Source organism: Notechis scutatus, chromosome 4, assembly GCF_049901735.1.
Source record: "Notechis scutatus isolate UNSWTSFEM ecotype Mainland chromosome 4, rNotScu1.2, whole genome shotgun sequence".
Classification (NCBI taxonomy): Eukaryota; Metazoa; Chordata; class Lepidosauria; order Squamata; family Elapidae; genus Notechis; species Notechis scutatus.
In genome coordinates, this window is record NC_142012.1 from 80,921,974 (window position 1) to 80,944,852 (window position 22,879).

The 22,879-nt window shown below is 42.4% G+C and overlaps 1 protein-coding gene across 10 annotated transcripts in view; it reads left to right on the forward strand.

Moving 5' to 3' along the window:
* Positions 1-22,879, forward strand: part of ZMIZ1 (zinc finger MIZ-type containing 1) — a 392,646-nt gene that overhangs the window by 304,444 nt on the left and 65,323 nt on the right. For all 10 annotated transcript variants that reach the window (XM_087963911.1, XM_087963918.1, XM_087963916.1 and 7 more), the window contains one exon: positions 20,824-20,959. In XM_087963911.1, the coding sequence (XP_087820037.1) occupies positions 20,824-20,959 (136 nt within the window). The remainder of the gene's footprint in view (positions 1-20,823; positions 20,960-22,879) is intronic.

Below are 22,879 nucleotides of genomic sequence, written 5' to 3' on the forward strand. Positions count from 1 at the left end.
TAGAACTCCTTAGCATCAGAGCCTGTTAATAATAATAATAATATAGGAAATACTCTAAATGCTGTGATGACCATTACTAAGCAAAGAATGTTAATCATATATCTTGCACGACAGACTATGGCAGGGAGGGGTCAAACTCAATTTCATTTGAGGGCCGCATCAGGGCTGCCATTGACCTCGGTTTGGCCAGGGGGCGTGGCCGACTGGGTGGGTGTGGTCTACTGGCTAGGCATGGCTGACCGGATGGGCGTGGCCAACTTGATGCCACTCCCCAAACTGCTGGCATCTTTTCTCCTCACACTGGATAGACCAGGATCTAACCACGTTGCGGGCCTTGAGTTTGACACCCCTGGATTATGGGAACCAACAGAGTAAAAAGTATTTTACTCAGAGTTTCTGGAGCAGTGCTTTTAAAAACAATGATGATTCGACTATGCTAATCAATCAAGCATTAATTCAACACAATAAATATAATATTTTCAAAGATAAAGTACAAATTCAGGTAGTTCTGCACTGACAACAGTTCGTTTAGTGGCCGTTGGAAGTAGGGGTGGGATTCAAATTTCTTAACTGGTTCTGTGGGCATGGCCTAATTTGTGGGTGTGGCTTGGTGGTCATGTGACTGGGTGAGCATGGCTTGTATGTAAATATTGTAAATATTTACATAAATATTGATATTTTTTTTTTTAAAAAAAGCAACTTTTACCCAAAATCAGGCAAAGCAGGCAGGCAGATTGAGTTGCTTGCAGAATCACAGAGTCACTCACAGATCTACCTTTCTGCAATCTGCTGCCTGAGTCAGTGGCACGATTTGCTGGTTCTCCGAACTTTGCAGAATCATAACAACTGGTTCTATAGAACTGGTCCGAACCGGTAGAATCCCATCCCTGGTTGGAAGGCACTGAAAAAGGGACTTATGGCCGTTTTTCACACGGCCGTTGTAGCCTCTCCAATGGTCTCGTGATCAAAATGTGGATGCTTGACAGCTGACTCGTGTCTATGACGGTTGCGTGATCCCCTTTTGCGATCTTCCGTCAAGCAAAGTCAATGGGGAAGCCAGATTCACTTAACAATGGGGTTACTAACTTAAAAGCTGCGGTCATTCACTTAACCACAGTGGCAAGGGAAAGTTGTAAAATGGGACAAAAGCTCCCTTAACAAATGTCTCGCTTAACAAAAAAATGTTGAGCTCAATTGTGGTTGTAAGTCAAAGACTACCTGTATACGTAGGTAGGGTGTATGATGATCAACATAACCTCAAAATTGCTAAGCATAGCAAGGACGAGACAGAGGGATATTCTTTTATAAACAGTAAATTTTTTAAAAAAACCTTTGACTACTTTACTCGAAAATCTTCTTCTTTGCCCTTAGTTAAAAAAATAATAATTAGTGGCAATCATATATATCAGCAGCCCGTTGCTAAGAATCGTATATGAATTTGACCTTTCCATTTGTCTGATTACTCTTTTAGCCAAACTACAATACTTCATGTCGAAACAGATCTCACATATTAGGGACAAATCCAAGAAGTGGCAACAATTCATAGACAATCGTATTAACAATTTGGCTGCTCAAAATAATAGCAGGATAAGGCCAAACTATGTGGGCTAATGAGCATAAAACCTACATAAATAAGCGACTCCCAGCCTACCTATCTGCCTACCATCTGTCTATCATCTGTCTGTCTATCTGTATCTATGTCTGTCTATCTGTCTAAATATCTATCTATTTATCTATTTGTCATCTTATCCATCCATCCATCCATCCATCCATCATCTATCTGTATTATCTATCAATAGCTATCTCTATTTATCTATCTATCTATCTCTATCTATCCATCCATCCATATCTCTGTCTATCTCTGTCCATCCATATCTGTCTATCTATCATCACCTCTATCCATCCATGTCTGTCTGTCTATCTATCTATCTATCTATTTATCTATCTATCTATCTCTATCTATCCATCCATCCATATCTCTGTCTATCTACCTGTCCATCCATATCTATCTATCTGTCTGTCTATCTATCTATCTATCTATCTGCCTATGTATCTGTCTGTCTGTCTGTCTGTCTGTCTATCTATCTATCTATCTATCTATCTATCTATCTATCTATCTATCTATCTATCCATCCATCCATCCACCATCCATCCATCCATCCATCCATATCTGACTGACTGACTGACTGACTGACTGACTGACTCTCTCTCTCTCTCTCTCTCTCTCTCTCTCTCTCCCCAACCATCCATCCATCTCTATTCCATCTCTCTATCCTTCTCTCTTTCCCTCTCCCTCATTACTATAAAACTTACCCTTAATCGTAATAGCACAAAGAATTCCAGAAAGGTTTGAGAGACTTCATCTGGTACCACATAAAGATACAGGCTTACAGCCAAGTCAACCCATCTTTTTCCAGCGTTGCAGCTTGGCATGCTCGCCCTCCATCCAAGAATATATTAAGACCTCCCCGAATTGCATCATTGAATGGAACTGTTCTTTGTTCCTTTGCACAGCAGGCCTCCCAGAAATCCTGAATAGTCACTTCCAACCCCTGAGAGCCCTTAGTTATTGCAGGCTCTCTGAAGTTCTTTTTTTGCACATCAAGGCCAAATCTACACGTATTTGTGCAGCGGGGAAGAGATTATTAATGTATCTCCCTGCATCGAGGGAGCAGGGAGAATGAGATATTTTCTAATGCAATTGGATACTGGCAGGGCTTGCAAAAAAAGACTTCAACAGGTCAAGTAAAAACCAGTTTATTCATCGGCAGAACTGGCTAAGGTTGCTTTGGTTGTTTGAGTCAATGTGGGCAGGCATGGGTGGACTTGGCTTAACCTGTTAAGCAAATCCAGTCATCTTAACTCCAGAAAAAGGAACAAATGCACTAACTGGATCAATGACAAGACAGCCTTTGAGCCTGAACAGAGTCCTTTCCTTTCTCATTCTCTAAGCCAGAGTTCCTCAACCTTTCCGGGTTGGCTGGGAGAGAGAAAAGAGGGGATGGTTTTTGTGGGAGGGACAGGCACATGCATGTGCACAAGCGGGACTACGAGGCCCCGCGATGCTTGCACGAATGGGGCTGTGCATGCCAGCCGGCTTCTCATGTGGCCTGGTTGCAAATAGGCAGTGAATCAATAGTGGGCCACGGCCCACGGGTTGTGGACCCCTGCTCTAAGCTCATTTTGAATGGATACTGCATCTAGGTTCTGTCCTATAATGGACGTCCTCCTTTCACTGTACTTCATACTCCTCCTTTTCTTCTTTTTCCATCTTTGTTTTAATTCTACTTTGCTTCCAATGGGATACCACGAAAGTAACACTGCTCTGCAAGGGCCTAGGGCAACTCACAATCATGACGGCCAACTCACCGTGGGACAAGAGTTACACGAATATCAAAGAAATGGTGGAACAGAATCATTAAAGAAAGGATGCAAAAGGAGGGACAGAATGCCATCATCATCTTCTTTTAATGACCTCATAACCCCTTGCGGGATGGAGTCTGAGCAACTGAATGGAGCTAGCAGAGTATTTCATGTCTGGATGCCCTTCCTGTTGCCAATGCAGAGTTCTGTTCAGCAGATAGATTCTCATTGTGCCCAGAGAGAGAAATATCAGCCTCTACCAAGGATCGAACTTGCAGCTGATTGTGAAGCGAGAGTTCCACCTCTAGGTCCCACCACTCCAAGGGACAGAATGTCATATGAATGAAAATATATATGTGTGTGTGTGTGTGTGTGTGTGTGTATGTGTGTTTCTTAAGTTTTCGCGCGTACTTACATGTATGGTATTCAGCTTTGTTCGGGTATTTTCCCACGTCATTATAGTTGTGCTTTTAAAGTTGTAGCAACATTTCGGCAGAATCTCATCTGCCATCATCAGGCTTCTGTATTGTGTTCGTCTATATATATGTTTTCTTAAGTTTTCGCGGGTACCTACATGTATGGCATTCAGCTTTGTTCGGGTATTTTCCCACGTCATTACAGTTGTGCCTCTTTGGAGGCACAACTGTAATGACGTGGGAAAATACCCGAACAAAGCTGAATGCCATACATACATACATACATACATACATACATACATTTAAATTTTTATTTAAAATAATTAAATTGAATTGCGAAATTGTCCCATGGTGAGTTGACCCATTCCAGCTCTTTGCAATCTCTCAAACTTATTCCAGACTCTGAAGAACTCTGAAGAACTCCGAAGAACTCTTCTTACGTGGTCCTTGGTTTTGCCTTCTGTAGGAAGGAGTTTTTGACGTCCCAGTTCTAATCTATTCTAGACTTTGCGATGTTCTGATGGTTTTCCATCCAAATACTATAACTAAGGCTTATTCTGTGTACTTTCTAAGGTCAGCCAAGTAAACTTATCAACTGCAGAATTGAACATTTTTGCTTGTCTTTATACATACACACAGGCAACACAGTTTATCTGAGGAGTAATCAGTGATGGGATTCAGCCAGTTTATACCAGTTTGGGAGAACCGGTTGTTAACTCTCTGAACAGTTTGGTAAAGTGGTTGTTGGAAAAAATCATTAGGACAGAGAACCGGTTGTTAAATTATTTGAATCCCACCATTGGGAGTAATACCCCAAAAGCTCCATTTCGGAAGAGTGTAAACAAAGCTCTGTTATTTCTTTAGTTATTCCTTCTCTTCCTCGCTTAATAATGCTCAGCATAATTTATGTTTATATTATGCTCAATGATTTTCACTTCTTCTCTCTAAACCTACATTTAAGAGTTCCTTGGGCCAGGTCAGAGAATGGCTTCGTTTCTTCAGTTACCTAGGAATATAGGTTTAGTTCTATCCTAAGCCATGTTAGCATGCCAAGAAAGTTGAATAGCCGGAGATGTTTCAAGCAGATAAAAATCTACGGATCCTTTTTATGGAATTGTTATACGACACTGGAGTTTTGTGACCTTTTGAAAACATCAGAGGGCATCCTGCTCCCTGTTCTTGGCAGCTTATCTTCAAGATGCTTTCATAAGCGATATCTCTGGCATACAAGCGAGCAGTCAACGCAGGCCCCCAGATGCTCAAGAACTACAAATCGGAGGTGTTCACTTGTGGTGTGTGTGTTTTTTTAATCAATCAGTTTGACCCTGAGTCCGTCAAAGCTGCAAAAAGGCTACTCAGGAACTGAGCCAGCTAATAGTTGGATGGGGATGCTCAGTGAATTCCAGGGATGTAGGCCAGGGTCAGATCAGAAAGGTCGGCATTTTGGCAGTTAGAATCCCTAGTGCTGCATAATGGAGTGAGCTCCCGTTCCTTGTCCCAGCTTCTGCCAACCTAGCAATTCGAAAGCACGTAAAAAAATGCAAGTAGAAAAATAGAGACCCCTTTGGTGGGAAGGGAACAGCGTTCCATGTGCCTTCAGTGTTTAGTCCTGCTGGCCACATGACCATGGAGACGTCTTCGGACAGTGCTGCCTCTTCGACTTTGTAATGGAGATGACCACCACCCACCAGAGCCAGAAACAACTAGCAAGTAGGTGCAAGAGGAACCTTTAACTTTACCTTTAAGCCAGGGTGGGAGACGACAGAACAACAGAGTGACAAAGTTGGAAGGGACCTTGGAGGTCTTCTAGTCCAAGCTCAAACAGGAGACTCAAAACCAAACTGTCCAATCTCTTCTCAGTGACGGAGCACCATATGGTATTAAAAAAGAAAAGAACAAGATAAGAATCAGAGTTGCTTTTTTGTCAGATGGTTGGCTATATAAATGTGGTATATAAATACAGGTAGTCCTTGACACACAGCCATTCATTTCCCAAAGGTGCTTCTTTCAGGAGGCAGCCGGGCTTTCTTGATTTTTTTTCTTTGACAATGTTTTGCTTCTGACCCAAGAAGCTTCTCTACCTCTGACTGGATGGTGGGGAATGGAAAGATTTATATTTCTTGCAGACAGCTGGTTATTTGCATCCTTTGAGAGGGTCGTTCAGGCTACCTGGAGGTTTATCTGTGTCCTCAGGGTCATAAGACTTTTAGCCATGCACTTTGGGATGATCATCCTTCAAATGTTGGGGTAGTAGAAATGGATTTCCAGAGGAAAAAATTGCAGATTACAGGAACTATTAGCACTACTCACATGATCCTGAGGACACAGATAAACCCCCCAAGTGGCCTCAATGGCCCTCTAAAGGATGCAAATAACCAGCTGTCTGCAAGGAGCATAAATCCTTCCACTTCCCATGAGCTCATGAGAGTCCCTACCTACTTCCTTTTTTCCATCCTTTCTCCCTCCCTCCCTTCCATCCTCCTTCCCTCCCTCCCTCCTTTCTTCCCCCCTCACTTCCTACTGCTTTCCTTTCTTCCATCCAGTTTCCTTCCTTCCCTCCTCCCTCCCTCCTTCCTTCCCTTCTACTTTCCTCCCTCCCTACCACTTTCTTTTCTTCCATCCACTTTCCTTCCTTCCCCCCTCCCTCCCTCCCTCCTTTCCTTTACCTTTCTCCCTCCTTCCCCCTCCCTTCCCCTTCCCATCTTGGTGCCACCCTTTACTTCCCAAACCATGTTCACCCAATGGCGTGGTCCTCCCTGCCCCCTTCCCTGTGTCCAATTGCAGCAGATCAATTCCTGCCTTGTGGAACTTCCTCCTTGCTACTTTCAGTGCAGCGTTAACGAGCACCGTGTGGCATCATTACCACATTGCGTAATGTTTAATATTGCATGGTATCATTTTTCATTGCTTTGCATTGTATTCGGTAATAGCAACCTTTAAGGATTCTTTAGCTATTTATAATTAAGTTAAAATCCCTGCAATGGATCTGCTGCTGCAGGCAAAAATAATCATTTCATTTTGCTGTATTTAATAGAAATTAAACGTGATGCCCTATTCAGTGTAAATCACTGTTTAGTAGAATAAATAAGTAAATAACAAAACTTAAGAAATCATTGAGCTGCCCTGTTTACTTTTACATTTTATTTCTTCCCAACAAGTTAATATTCCTAATCTTCCACCTGACTGTGCATTTTGAATTAATTTTATTATGCTAAACTAATTAACAGGGGGGGAAAACAATATGAATGTTAAGGCTTAGTTAGCATGGTTCAAAAATTATTGAGCAGGTCTGTGCTATTTATTAAAGCAACACCATCTGTTTTCAAGCTACGCAGAAGCTTGGAGCAAAAACTGTTGTCTTTAAGAATTGCAGTATAATGCTGCTTTAATTATTTGGTTGATTAAAACAGCATTTTTTTTTTTGTGACTCATGCTCCACCTTGTCTGATTGTTGTAAGAAATAATAATAACGTGTTTGTCCGAAGCCTGAAGATCTTCTTTCAAAATTATTATTTTTTTAAAAAAAATGTGTCTTATTGCTCATTAACTGCTAAATTAATCCTGAGAGTGTGATAAAGGAAAAAGTGGGGAGAGGATTCTAGAAAATTCTATTATAAATGAGCATTCCCACCCCACCCCCCCCAAAAAAATACTGTACAGGTAGTCCTTGATTTACAAGAATTTGTTTAGTAACTGTTCGAAGTCACTATGGCACCGGAAAAAGTGACTTATGGCCATTTTTCACACTTATGACCATTTCAGCATCCCTGTAGTTACATGATTTACATTTGGATACTTGGCAACTGACTCATTTTTATGACGGTTGCAGCATCCTAGGATTGTGTGATTCCCTTTTTGCAACCAACTATAGAGGTTCACTTAACAACTGTGGGCAAGAGAAGTCGTAAAAGGGGGGCAAAACTCAACAGCTGTCTTCACTTAGCAACGGGAATTTGGGGCTCAGGCGTAGGTCGTACTTTGAGGACTGCCTATATTGCTAACCCATTACTGCAAACGATACTTTTATTTTTCTTCTGCAGAGTGTAGAATGACAGTTCCCCTGCCTGAAACCTCTTAATGTCTAAACCTTGTACTTTTAGTGAGGTGTTTTTGCCTGCAACCCACACGCTTTTATTTGTGTTTGTTAAAGAGGAAATCCCAGAAAACAAGAATATTAAGAGGACTAGTCATAAAGATGTGCAACTTACCATACAATTACTGCCTAGACATATCACCCAAAGATATAATCATGTCGACAAGAAAAATACAGCAATAAATTGTCGCAATTGTCTGAGAAGCCACTTACCCGTCTATCCAGGATGTGTCAAAATCGGTTACAGCAGGTAGCTTAAAAAAAAAAAGCACTTTAAGAAGCTTTTTTCTTTCCTCGTTCCACTGTTACCATTGTAGCTTCTCACCGATCAATCAGGTTTGTCATCCTAGCTGAGACAAGTTGATCTAACTTTTAATGTTGGCTTTTCTTTTCTTTTAACATGGGCCCCACAATTCTTCTCAGCTAGTGTCTGAACTGTAAGTAATACATGGGTTTCTCTGTACCGAAGAACCCCTGTGGCAGAGAAGAGATGGGGTTGGTGGGGCCGGTCAGAGGTGGTATTTGCCAGTTCCCCGAATATTCAAAATTTCCTCTACCCGTTCTCCAGAATTGCAGCTGAATGCATTGTTAGGAAGAGCACTTAGGTACACTTAGGGAAAAAATGCAAGACAAAGATAATATATTCAGAGGCGGGAGGATGGGGAGACAGCCAGAAACAGCCCTGCATATCTGGGCGTGCTTACTTCCAAAGAACAGTCAGGGTTGATTTCCTTCAGGATCGACTGACTGGATCTCCTTGAAGTCCAAAGAGACTTTCAGGAGTCTTCTCCCATACCACAATTTGAAAGCATCCATTCATCGTTGTTCAGTCTTCCTTGTGGTCCAACTCTCACAGCCATACATTACTACTGGGACAACCATAGCTTATGCTTGGATTATTATTATTATTATTATTATTATTATTATTATTATTATTATTATTATTATTATTATTATTATTATTATTGTTGTTGTTATTGTTGTTATTGTTGTTATTGTTGTTATTGTTGTTATGTTGTTATTGTTATTATTTTATTATTTTATTATTTTTATTATTTTTATTATTTTTATTATTTTTATTATTGTTATTATAAAACTAATTTCTCAATCTTTCCTGCAATACTGTAACAGGGAAGAAACATGTATTTAGAACAGGGGTCCTCAAACTTGGCAACTTTAAGACTTGTGGAGTTGAAGTCCACAAGTCTTAAAATTGTCAAGTTTGAGACCTCTGATTTAGAAGATACAACATGAAATTTCTTGGTGGCCTCTTAGTCAAGTGCTCATGGGTTTCTGACCCTGCTTGGCATATTGCTCAGCTAAGATCAGCTAGGTGCTATCACTTGCTGTCACACGTAGAGACACATAACATGCACTATTAAAGGTATTTCCAGTTCTGGCTAAAGGAACTGACTAAAGAGAAAAAAAGGACTCTGGCTAGACCAAGGCAGATACAATGTTGGAGATATCTGGAGTTCTGTTTCAAACAAAACAAAGCAATTATGGAAAACTCTCACTTGGGAGAAGTTCTATAGAGATTCTCAAATCATCCAGATCAGTGTTGTCCCAAAGGAGCTTTTTTCCAAAAGGCAACAAAAAAAAAACTCCTTTGAAAACATTTTGCTTCTCATCCAGCAAGCTTCTTCAGGTCTAACTGGCTAGAGGAGGAAGAGGAGGAGGGGAAAGATTTAAAGAATATAAATCCTTCATCTAATATAAATCCTCACCAGGTGGACTCTTGCCATCAATCCAGCAGACACTTCTCCAGCATCAAACTCTGCCGTTTGGTCCTCAGGCCAACGGGCAGAGGAGGCTTGAGTTGTAAAGTGGAGTTTTAATTAAATAAAGAAATAAGTCCCTTTATCCGCAATGCAGCTGCAGATCCTTTACAAAAAAATTATTATGAGCCCTTCACACACACGCACCTTTAGGAAGCAAAGAACAAAATTCAGCCTCTTGCTGTTGGCCTTGTTTTCTTTAGGATCCCTCTGTATGAAAATGAATTAACACGTATGTCAGCATTGTTGGCATGGAGCAACAGGTAGTCCTTGACTTATAGGAGCTCGTTTAGTGACCATTCCAAGTTACGACGCTACTGAAAAAGTTACTTTCAATGACTGTTTTTCACAGTCTTTGCAGCGTCCCCAAGATCACGTGATCAAAATTCAGATGCTTTGCAATGAGTCCATACTTACAACCATGTGTCATGCTCCTGTCGGAGTCTGAATCCGAGGACGAATAGCTGACAGGGAATGGGAGAGTGGCTCCATTGGCTGTGGAGGAAACTGGGGAAGGGCAAAGTCCAGCTGGGCAGAGCAGGGGTGAGGCAGAAAAGGGGAGAGGGAGTTCAGAGGAAGACCCAGGCCCACCCCCTCTTCATCCTAGGGCACACAGGGAGGAATGAAGAAGAGAGCAATGTGGGTTGCATGGCTTGTGGGGGAGGAAAGGGCCCTGATTCCCTTGATTAGCCACAGCTGGGAACACAGTTTATAATAAAGGCAAGTGGTGTGTGGCAGGCTGTTGGGAGCAAATGTGATTTTATCTTGTGTTGTCATGGCTTATCTGTGTTCCTGGCGTCTTCCCAACCATATGAGTTTTGCCATGCCTTCAAGTCTGGAATTCTTGCTCCTGCTCTGCCAAACTAATTTCTTCAGTTTGGCTTGATTGGACATTAAGTTACAGTTTGTGTTTACCATGTTTTGGACTTAATTTTCTGCAGCCAAAGGCTGTTCCTGGGAGAGTTTTTCTGCAGCCCAAAGGTAATCTGGTCATTGGGGGCAAAGTTGGAGATAATAAAGGGACTTTTATTGCTTATCTGACTGTGTTGCCTTTGTGCCACGCCCCTTTGGGTCATCACACCGTTGTAGCGTTCCATGGTCACCTGATTCCCCCTTTTGTGACCTCCTCACAAGCCAAACTGATGGGGAAGCCAGGTTCACTTAAAAATTGGGTAACTAACTTATCAACTGCAGGGGACTGCTTAACAACAGAGGCAAGAAAACTTGTAAAAGGGGGGGGGGGAAAAACTTGCTTAACAAATGTCTCACTTAACAACAGAAATCTTGGGCTCAGTTGCAGTCCTAAGCAGTGGTGGGATTCAAATAATTTAACAACCCGTTCTTTGCCCTAATGATTTCTTCCAACAACCAATTCACCAAACTGCTCAGAGAGTTAACAACCGGTTTTTTGAACCGGTGTAAACCGGCCAAATCCCACCACTGGTCCTAAGTCAAGTACTACTTGTATTTATGACAGTCGCTGTGTCCCCAGGTGGGGGGGGGGGTCACATGATCCCCCTTTGGTGACCTTCTGACAAGCCAAGTCCACCAGGGAAAGCCAGATTCATTAAAAACTGCAATGATTCACTTAACAACTGTGGCAAGCAAGGTCATAAAACAGGAGCAAAACTCGCTTAATACGTGTCTCGCTTAGCAACATAAATGTTGGGCTCAATTGTGGCCATTTGAAACACAGTCCTTCTCGACTGTTCACAGCACCTTTCAAATAATAAATTGGGAGTCCTGGCTTTGCCCACCTGGTTTGCTCCCTTAACATTTCTAGCCATGCAGCATCCAGCACTGTGAATGCTCCGTGTAAGGAGCTGGATTGTGTGGGGGTGTAATGCTGCCCCTTTTGTAAAGGATGCTGTTAAAACGATGCTGGCTTATATTTTTATTTCCCCCAAAGCAATGTAACCCTTAGCAGCTATGAATGAAGATCAGGCGCTGAGGCCATGCATCTCCCCACCACTACCCCGGCTGGGAGTGTGTGTAACGTGTGACTTCTAAGCAGTTGGCACACAAATAGCCTTAAGTTTCCTATGGAAATCTCAGTGCAGTTTAAGGAGAGCAAAAGCCACAATCCTCTTGTGCGCTCTCTCTTCTCTCTCACTCTCTCTCTTTCTGTCTCTCTCCCCATTTCTCTCTTTCTCTTCTCTCTCCCTATCTCTCTCTTTCTCTCCTCTCTTTTTCTCTCTCTCCCTATCTCTTTTTCCCACTGTCTCTTCCTCTCCCTCTCTTTCTCTCTCTTTCTCTCTCCCCCTCTCTGTCTCTCCCTTTCTATCTTTTCTTCTTTCTCTATCTCTCTTCCCCTCTGTCTCTCCCCCTCTCTCTCTTTCTCTCTCTCCCTATCTCTCTCTTTCTCTTCTCTCTCTCTTTCTCTCTCTGTGTCTCTCTCCCTATCTCTCTTTTTCTCCCTCTCCCTCCCTATATCTTTTTCTTCTCTCTCCCTTCTCTCTCTCTCTCTCTTTCTCCCAGAAAGCAAAGGAGGTTAAAATACTCGACTGGTTCCCCTGACCCTTCTCCACCTGTCTCTGAGCCATAAATATCCCCTTTGCCTATAAATAACAGGGTACTGCACCTTGAACATGTTACTTAACAAGAGGGGGTGATTTACCAAGGTGATAAATTGTAACTAATACTAGGGTATCATAATGGGTAAATAGATTAGTCGGGCCAAACCTTTGTGTCTCACCGCCCATCCGGAAAGCCCCATTCATTCATTTAGCGTCTGCTCAGATGCTTACCACAGCATTTTGCAACAGGGCGTAAGGCTGTCAGATGGTTCCAGAAGCTACCATTGTGTGTGTCTCATGACATGGAGCGCATTTAGCAAAGGCAAGATCCAATGAGGCTCCTTCCAGATCTCTTCAGTCTGACGGGCTCGGTCTGCGTTAATTCTCCTAATTGTACGGTTGTTTGTTTTAGTTGCATGACAATATCAACAGGCACGAAAACACCTGTTTAAGCAGGTAGGATTTATTTTGAAAGATGGCAAGGTTTGGAGGAAGACTAACCTTCCTTAGAAACCGTGGTTGAAAGATCAAAGAAGTTATACCTGAGTTGATGAATTGGTGGCAGGTAGTTCAAACAGTGAGGACAAATATCTGTTGTGCAGGGAGTTTTATTTTTTATGTTTTGGTTTATAAGTATTTTTATTGTTTTGTATCACAAATTCCATTTCTGTATTGAACAGTGTGCTTTCTAGGTGCCCAAAGTGTTAAAATATAAACATCAACATAAACATTATAATCATGTACATACAAGCGTATAAGATAATATCAATCATTATTAGAAAGCATACTATCTTCCATATTGACCTCGATTATATAACCATCAAAATATTTACTAAACAGTTTTTTTCTCATATAGTCCATATCTTCCATCTATCTATCCATCTACCTACCTACCTACCTACCTTTTATCTATATATAAAAGCGAAATGCCATTCACGCATCCTCACAAAATCTCCAGAACCGTAAAGCCTACAAACTTGAAATTTGGCACATATGTTCCTCTTGGCTTCTAGGTACTCACTGAGAAAGGATTTTTCAAAATGACCATCAGAGCATTTAGAGTATTTCCTATATTATTATTATTATTATTATTATTAACACACTCTGATGCTAAGGAGTTCCACTCCCCCTCCCCCACCTGAAAAGAAATCTGCTCCAAATGCAAAACACAAGCAGAAGAGAAGAGTTTCCATTTTTGAGATGATGTCTGAGTGGTATTTCGCATATGTACATTATATGTATATGTGTGTGTGTGTGTGCGTGTATTGTAATGATATATGGTAGGGGTGGGGAACAATGCTTCTTTTATGACTTGTGGACTTCAACTCCCAAAATTCCAGAGTCAACATCGTTCTTCACCTCTGATACATGGTGTGTATAGTCCTCAACTTACAACCACAATTGAGCCCAAAATGTTACGTTGTTGAGTGAGAAGTCCATTAAGCGAATTTTGTCCCCTTCGATGACTTTCCTTGCCACCGTTGTTAAGTGAAGCACTGCTGTCATTAAATTAGTAACATGGCCATTAAGTGAATCTGGCTGCCCCTTGATTTTGCTTGTCAGACGGTCGCCAAAGGGGATCGCATGATAAATGTGAGCCAGTAGTCAGGCAATAAACCAGGGGATGTCGCCACGGTCATAAGTGTGAAAAATGCTCCATAGGTCACTTTTTTTCCGTGCCATTGTAACTTCAAATGACCACTAAGTGAACATTTGTAAGTCAAAGACTAGCTGTATAAGGTATCAGACGTATCTCCTGGAAATTCCCCCGTAAAAATAGGTACGGATTTTTTTTCCCAAAGGGGATTACATTAGAGAATTTTTTTTTGCTTAGAATTAAGAAAAGGGTTTTCTTAGAATTTGATTTCGTTCATCAGCCAAAGGTTAGTAGTTTTGTTGTGGTTTGCCAGCAGCCTATGCAGACAGCAGCAGTGTCAGACAGTGGGGAAGAACAGGGACCAGTCAGAAAGTCTGGAGAGGACTTGGACAAGGGTTCTGCGTCCGATGCAGAGATGAGGCCAGGACCATCTGGGAGTGGGGTGCTGCCTTTGGTGTCTGGCAGCAGCGAGGCAGAGGAACAAGGGGAGCCTGTTCCCAGTGAGCATGTGTGCAGAGCTGCTAGAAGGCGAGAGCAGCTGAGACAAAAGGGGTGACTCAGGAGTAAGACTGGGAGGTGATTGCCCCCCCATAAGGTATAAAAGTCAGGCTAAGATGATGAAACCTTTGCAGGAAGCAAAGTAGTTCGATCAGTTCCAAGTCCTTGAAGCTCTGTGTACTTTGGTTGGTTTTTTTCTTGTACTTCAGTTGATTTCTTTTCTAGTTAATTGGATACTTCTGTTTTTGGCAGCATTCCATAAAACTGAAAGGTGTGTGCTTATCTTGGGGGACTGTTTAAGATTAATTCCGGCTGGGAATGAAAACAGTTCCCAGCATTGCAATAAAATAGGTTTGACTTTTAAAACAAGTTTGTGATTAATTACAATTTATGAAGCCTGGGTCAGAACAAGTTTGTGGATCTTTCTGTAACACACAGAAAGAAACACCACCACCGTCATAAGTATGGGGGGGGGTGGGGGTTGTGTTTTTTTTTTTTTTTTTTTTTTTTTTTTTTTTTTTTTTGGGGTTTTTTTTTTTTTTTTTTTTTTTTTTTTTTGGGTTTTTTTGAGTCAGTTGTCATGACCATGGGGATGCTGCAACGGTTGTAAGTGTGAAAAACGATCCTTAATCACTATTTTCAGTGCCATTTTAACTTTGAACGGACACTAAATGAACTGTTGTTGAGTCAAGGACCACTCATTCAATCCATCCAATGATGTATTTGTGAAGGTTTTTCCTACATTTTCAGTGGAAGCTACGGTAGTTTGACAACCCACACACAGCAAAACAATTATTTTATGCAACCCTCTCTCTGGTTCCCAGAGCAGTCGTGATCCTGTGTGTTTAGGTGGCTTGACTTTTAAACCCGTTCATTAATTTCTGGTTTTCTTCTGCTTGATCAAAGATGACTCCAATTTCACCACTGAGGAAATTACATCTTAGTGCTTTAGTATTCCCATTTCTCCTGTTCCTTTAATAGACAGGTCTCGGTGTGAACTCCTGAATGCTACACAGTGCAACTGAACATTAAAATAAGTTCTCCTTGAGTCAAGCTTTATTTTATTGGACTAGAAGACCTTCTAGGAGGGATGATGGTCTCTTCCAACTCTGGTATTCTGTTATTCTTTAAGAGATAGATAGATAGATAGATAGATAGATAGATAGATAGAAAAATAGATAGATAGACAGACAGACAGACAGACAGACAGACAGACATTATATATATAAAAACTTAAGAAAACAAACTAACACACAAACATCACACACGCACACGTACACACACATTATAAGACAGACAGACAGGCGGACAGACAGACAGACAGACACTATAAAAAGATGTTGAGACTCTAGAAAGCGTGCAGAGAAGAGCAACCAGGATGATTAGGGGACTGGAGGCTAAAACATATGAAGAACGGTTACAGGAACTGGGCCTGGCCCAGTGAAGAGAAGGACTACAGGGGAGACAGGATAGCAGTCTTCCAATATTTGGGGGGCTGCCACAGAGAGGAGGAGGGGGTCAAGCTGTATTCTTAAGCATCTGAAGGCCAGACAAGGAATAATGGATGGACACTGAACAAGGAGGGATTCAACCTGGAAATAAGGGGAAAAAATTCTGACAGAACAATCAACCGATGGAACAGAAATTGCCTTCAGACGTTGTGGGAGCTGCATCACTGGAGGCTTTCAGGAAGAGACTGGACTGATATCTGTCAAAAATGGTGTAAGGTCTGCTTGGGCGGAGGGTTGGACTAGATGACCTACAAGGCCCCTTCCAACTCTGTTCATCTGTATCTATGTGAACTCCTTTGTCATTTGAGTCCTTATATCATTCAAGGTAGGCTTTGTCCTATAAATCCTTTGTGGCTGAAGCTAGGATCCTGGTGAGGGGACAGAAAAGATGCCATATAATAGCCCAGCCAAGAGAAGGGAGAGCTGGGATGGGGGTGTGTGTGTGTGACCTGGTCGCCTTCCGAATGCTTCGTTCAGCAGGAGAAAAGCCGTTTGGCCTGGCAAACGGGCCCCAATCCAACCCTTAAGGCTCCATCAGAAAGCGGAGATGAAGGGGGCTCCATCTGTACGTCTGCGCTCCCGTTGAATAAAGGGTGGGGAAGCGGGGAAACGCAGCTGCTTGGCTGGCCGGGGTGGGAAGAAGCTGCCTGACTGTTGGCACCATCTGTGGCTGGCTTTGTGCTCGGCACTTGATCTGTTCATTATACTGGGAAGAGAGAGAGAGAAGAGAGAGAGAGCCTCTCGTGCTCGGGGTATCAATGAGACGAGATGCCGGAGCCTCAGTCAGAAGCCGCAGCTGAGCCTGCCGGACGGACGGTGAATGGCGGAATCCCTAAGCGCCTTGTGGGTTTGCGGGGGGCACATTTCAAGGGGGGGTGGGAAGAGAGCCATCAGATGCAGTCAACCCTGTATTCAGTTTATCTGGTCCCATTAAAAGCAGAGTTTGCACTCATTCCTTGCCCATCAGAAGAGGGGCGAAGGTATATTTTTGCCCTCATTGCTGTTCATTGAAGGTGGACCTTTGGTGCCTCCTGCTTGGATCTTTATTTTCTTTTCCTTTCTTTTCTTTTTCTTTCTTTCTTTCTTTCTTTCTTTCTTTCTTTCTTTCTTTCTTTCTTTCTTTCTTTCATTCTTTCCTTCTTTCTTTCTTTCCACTGCAAGAGCAGCCACATATATAGTGTGTGGCAGTAAGTCAAAAGAAATAAATAAATCTGCCTTTTCTTCCTTTTTCTCTCTAAATCAATCCTTCCTTCCTTCCTCTCCTCTCCTCTCCTCTCCTCTATCTCTTTTGTCCCTTCTTCTCTCTCCTTTCCCTTGTCATAGGCTAAATAAATAAATCACCTTTTCCTTCCTCTCTAATTCCTCTCTCCCTCCCTCCTTTATAGCTACTTCCTTCATTCCTCTCCACTTCTCTCCTCTCCCTCCTCCCTCCCCCCTTTCTCTCTCCCTCCTTTCTCACTCTTTTTCTTTCTTCTTTCTGTTTCTCTTTCTTTTTAGACACTTCGCAAGGGCAGCCACATGTATACTTTGGGGCAGTACTCAAATTAGTGATAAGTAAAGTCTAGTTCAGCGGTCTCCAACCCACCCACCCCTTATCAGGCCTTGAGACCTTTGGAACCGGGCCACAGAAATGGTGGATGACCGCGAGTGTGCATCTCCACTTGTTTGAGTGGCGGGCAAGCATGTGTGCCTGCTGCTCACATGGGTGGAGCTGTACATTTGCCTGTGGCTCACATGAAGCTATCCCCTCCCTCCCTCCTCCTCCCTGCCCCAGCCAGTCCACAAAGCTGGGAAGTTTAGGGAACTCTGGTCTAATTGGCCATCACTGCAGACAACCTGCACAGAAAGGTGCATTATTGTGAGCAGTCCACAGTCATTTGCTGAGAGTCAACCAACCAAAGAAATAAACCTTTGCTGCTCCTGGCCACTTCCTTTTTACATTCTGCTTTTTCATTCTTCCTCCTTCCAGATCCATCATTAAAAACAAAAAAAAAAAAAAAAACAGGCGACAGTTTGTGTCTTTTTACCTTCATTGACAGAATTTGCATTTGCCGCATCCTTAGAAAAGAGCAACTCGCACACCTTGCTTCCAGGCTGCCATCGTGAAGATGGATGTTTTCCATCTAAGGCCATCGTAGTTACATTAAGCTGGCGAGAAGGTGCATCGCATTGGCAATTGTTCCAGCGCTGGCTGAGTTTTTCAATTTGCCAGAATGTTTTGTTCATTCTCTTTTTTCATCCTTGTTCTCCTCACCACCCCCACCCCCTTTCAGAATTCAAATGGCTATCGTACAATGTTAGGTAGTGATTGTTATCTGCAGCGGCTGTGTAAAAATGAATGAAAAGAAGGAGGTTGTGTAACCTTTTGTTGCTGGCCCATTAGTCATGTTCTCTGGGGGTGAAAGATGACCCCCCCCCTTTCGATCAAGAGGTTGTTGTCAAATTCCTTGGCTAATGCAGAAACATTTAGACCTCTGCTTATAACACACCCCACCAGATCAAAATAAGAATACTCCCTAAAAGGGCTTGGTTTCTTCACATTCAGAACGACCACTTTAATTGCTGGCTGTGGGATGTGTTACTCTTCTTATTGTAGAGTTGCTTTAAAATGTTTTTAGGGAGCTTCCCAAGTAAGAGAAACTGCCTGTTGCTTCCTCTCTTTTTTTGTTTTGTTACAGAGGCTGTGCCTTATTGAGAGTGTGGTCGAAGCCCCAGATATGGAAATCAGGAAGACCTAACAGAATAACCGAGTTGGAAGGGACCTAACTGGAAAATAAGCCCTAGCATGAATTTTTCAGGACGCTTGTAATATAAGCCCTACCCCCCAAAATAAGCCCCAGTTAAGATCGGCAGCCAGATGGACACATTTTAATACTGAATTTCCCACCAAAATAAGACCTAACCAGAAAATAAGCCCTAATGCATCTTTTGGAGCAAAAATTAATATAAGACCCAGTCTTATTTTTGGGTAAACACAGTACCATGCAGTAAAGAAACAGAACCTTGGGATTTCATTAATTTCCATTACAGTAAATTCAGAAATGCAGGTAGTCCTCGACTAAAATTTCTGTTGCTAAGTGAAAAATTCATTTAACTGCTGTTTTGCTTAGCAAGGGATTTTTTTTTTCTGCTTAGCAACAGAAACAGATTGGAGTATGACGCCTTTATACCTGTATTTCTGAATTTACTATGTAACACTGTCAGAATGTCAAGCTGGTCATAGCTATTATAAGACAACAACAGATATTTGGGAGTTCTGAAACCTTCTCTTTGGGATGAAAATGTTTATTTTCTAGTAGGTGACATATTGTAGAACAACTCTTAACTCTTTTTCATGGTAATGAAATGGGGAAATGTGTTAACAGAGATTAAACTAGATGTTTATGGAGATTCTCAGTCATCCAGGTATTGGTTGTCCCAAAGGTGCTTTTTTTTCAAGAGGCAACTGGATTTTCTTGATTTTTTTTTCTTTTGAAGATGTTTCGTTTCTCATCCAAGAAGCTTCTTCAGCTCTGACAGGATGGTGGGAAATGGAAGGATTTATACTCCTTGTAGACAGCTGGTCATTTGCATCCTTTTAGAGAGCCGTTGAGGCCACTTGGAGGTTTATCTGTGTCCTCAAGGTCACCTGAGTGGTGCAAAAGGGTATGGAGCCTTTTTGGGACTGCTGAAAGGACTGTATTGTAGACTGGAGATAGATGATGTCATATTCCTTCCTCTCTGTTGAGACACAGCTGTTCAGTTGTGACGTAGATAGCCTCTTTGACCCCTCTTTCAAACCAGAGGTCCTCTTTGTCCAAAATGTGGACTTTGTTGTCTTCAAAAGAGCGACCTTTCTCTTGTAAATGCTGGTGGACTGCTGAATCGTGTCCTGATGGGTTTGTTCTCCTATGTTGTGCCATGCGTTTATGAAGTGGACTAAAGTAGCTTGGAGACTATCTTTCCAGACGTTGCTCCTCTCATACTCATTCCAGACTCAATCCAACCTTTCCTCATTGTAGTAGAGGTCACATCACATACCTAGAATCATACTAAGACAATATTCTTTCGCAAGTCTTTGGAGTCCAACAAAGGAAGGGTGGCTTGGTGGCTTTGCCTCTCCCTCTTGTAGCAACCGCTCTGAAGTTTTGTTTCTGTTTTTTAGGTTTTAGATATTTTTTTTTAACCCTGCCTTTCTTATTGTTTATAACTAACTCAAGGCAGCAAACATGCCAAATATTCTTTCCTCTTGTAATTTTTTTCCACAAAAAACAAGGTTGTGAGGTGGCCTGAGAAAAAGTGACCAACCAAGTCACTTGCCCACTCATCTAGTCAGTTTTTCCGATCTAAGGCAGGACTAGAAGTTACAGTCCCCTGGTTTTAGATCAGCACCTTAACCATTACGCCAATCCCTCCCATCAGCCCTATTTCCCTTCCTTCCATCCTCCCTTCTTCCCTCCCTCCCTTTCTTCCTTCCTTCCTCCTCCTTCCTTTCTTCCTCCTTTCCTTCCTTCCTCCCTTCTTTTCTTCCTTCCTTCCTCCTTTCCTTCCTTCTTCCCTCCCCTGTCTTCCTTCCTCCCTCCCTCCCTCCCTCCTCCACCCCCTCTTCCTTCCTCCACCCCGTTCCTTCCTTCCTCCCTCCCTAAATTCCTTTCTTCCTCCATCCCCTTCCTTCCTTCCTCTTTTCCTTCCTTCCTCCTTCCCTCCTTTCTTCCTCCCTCCCTTCCTTTCTTCCTTACGTTACCGTATAGAAGGGAGCAATAAAAATGGAGTGGGATCCTGATTCTTTGCCCTGCCCTGATGATCAGCTGGGGGGGGGACCATGCTTATGCCCCCCCCCATCTCTATAGCATTTGGTAGCTGGTGGAAGAGACAAATTTTGCATGATGGCTTCTATTTGAGAGATTGGGCAGAGCAAATGGCACGATGCAGAAGCTCTTTGTGGATTTACATGAATGAAATTAAGATCGCCCAATGCAATCAGTTCCATTGCTTAGACACCTGTTCCCACAAACGATTATATATTTTCTTTCTTATCTCTCTCTCTCTCTCTTTCCCTTCTTCTCCCCCAGCACTGCTTTCATCGTGGTGTGAAGAACTCGGAAGACTCTTGTTGCTACGTCACCAGAAAAGCCGGCAAAACGACCCTCCGGGGAAGCTGCCCATGCAGACACCCATGAACTCCATGAAACCTTCCCTTTCACATAGGTGAGTCCCGGGCAAATATTTCCCCTGAAACAACATGTGCAAAATTAGTTCCCGTCAGAAAATGTTCTTTTGAATAATCGCCACTGTAATGTGTACACCTTCCCAGAAGAAAGCTAGACTGAGCGTGGGTTTTCAGATGCTCAAGTTAAAACCCCTGTGTCATTGTGTCAGTTAGAAATGAGTCCCCGCAGCCACAGTTTTTGGGTTTGCTGACTTATTATTATTATTAATAGATTTAATCTTCAGTTCGATTCACAGTCTGGGACTGGTAAAAACTTAACAGTTCAAGTCTTAACCAAGGACCTAAGAGCTGTTAAGGCAACGTCTGATTATATATTATTATTATCAGCATATGGCATTGTTGCAGTAGCCAGGGGATCACAATGCTATTGCAGAATAGTAGTAGTGTTGCTTGCCAAGGTAGAAGAAACACCTGCGCACTTCCCAAGGTGCGCCACAGGTGAACAAGCTGGCTTTGCACCAGAGAGAAAGACGAGGGGCTCTTCCTGCAGGCCCCCCTCCCTGCTGGAGGCCCCCTTTCTTCCCAGAGGCCCCCTCCCTTCCCAGAGCTGCCTTGCAAGCAGGCACCGCAATTGGGAAGATTCAGAACCAACAGGAATCTGACTGCCTACACGGAGCACCAGCTCGTCTCCCCACTAAAGTGATGCCTATTTTACCTACTCGCATAGAGCATGCTTTCGAACTGGAAGGTGGGCAAGCAGATGAGGCAGGTGACGGGAGCTCACCCCACCACACATAGTAGGGCTCGACCTGCCAGAGCATCTCCTGGGTGATTCAGCCACTGGGCCTCATGTTGCTGACTTATTTCTCTCTGTATATAATTGCTGAGTTATTTCAACTATAACTCGGGATTCCAGATCTATGGAAAATCGATGGATACCTACTTTGTCATGTAGTTATTACAAATGGAGCAAATAGAACAGAGTATTTTGTCCCAAAGCAGGACAAAACCACAACCAGGCCTCAGAAAATTTCCCAAATTCTTTGATTTATAGCTCAAGAAATATTTACACCTCTCCAAGTTGGTTTTTTTTAAAAAAAAAAAATTCAATCTATCCGTCATTGAAGGACAATCTCTCTCTCTCTCCAGCTTGCATAGGAAGTGGAGAAGGTTTGGTTATATCTGAGCTCTCCTATTATTCAGAAAGATTATATGAGAGCTGAGTTCCATTAGGACAGGCTTTAAAGTATTTGCTTATTGTTATATATCGGTAGTCCTCAATTTATGACCAAAATTGGGCCTGAAATTTTGGTCATGAGTTGAGGTGGCTGTTAAGCTGGACCTCCCACGAGACGTGAGTTGATTCTACAACCATTTTTACAATGATCTTAAGGCAAGGCCCACCACTGATGTTAAGAGAACCACCTGGTCATTAATTGAGCCAGGTGGCTGTTAAGCCAATCCAGCATATCCAATGGGCAGTTTTTGTCAGTTTCTACCCAAAAACAACAACATTGCAAATGGCAATCACATGAACCAAGGGCTGCTGTAACCAGTCATAAATGCAAGTTGGTTGCCAAGCACCCAACATGCACTCACTGTAACTTCAAATGGATGTTAAATGAGGGCTATCCTTTGTGCAAATAAACTTTTAGAGAAGGTGTGTGGGGGAAAAAATGATTGTTTTGTTTCATGGTCACTGGTGGGCTATTCTCTAAGTACTGATAGGCATCAACATCTCATCTGATGTTATTTTGATTTTATTATTGTAAATTTTACAGATAAATGAAAACTTGTCATTCATATTGACAATACATCATCTGTATGTCTATTATTATAAAAGAATGATAACAATACGTCCTGTAATAATATCTTGAACACCATCAAACAAGAACTTCTGCCTCTCCCACTCCCTACTGCTACTCAATAGGTGTATAAAAATGCCAAACCCAGTCTAG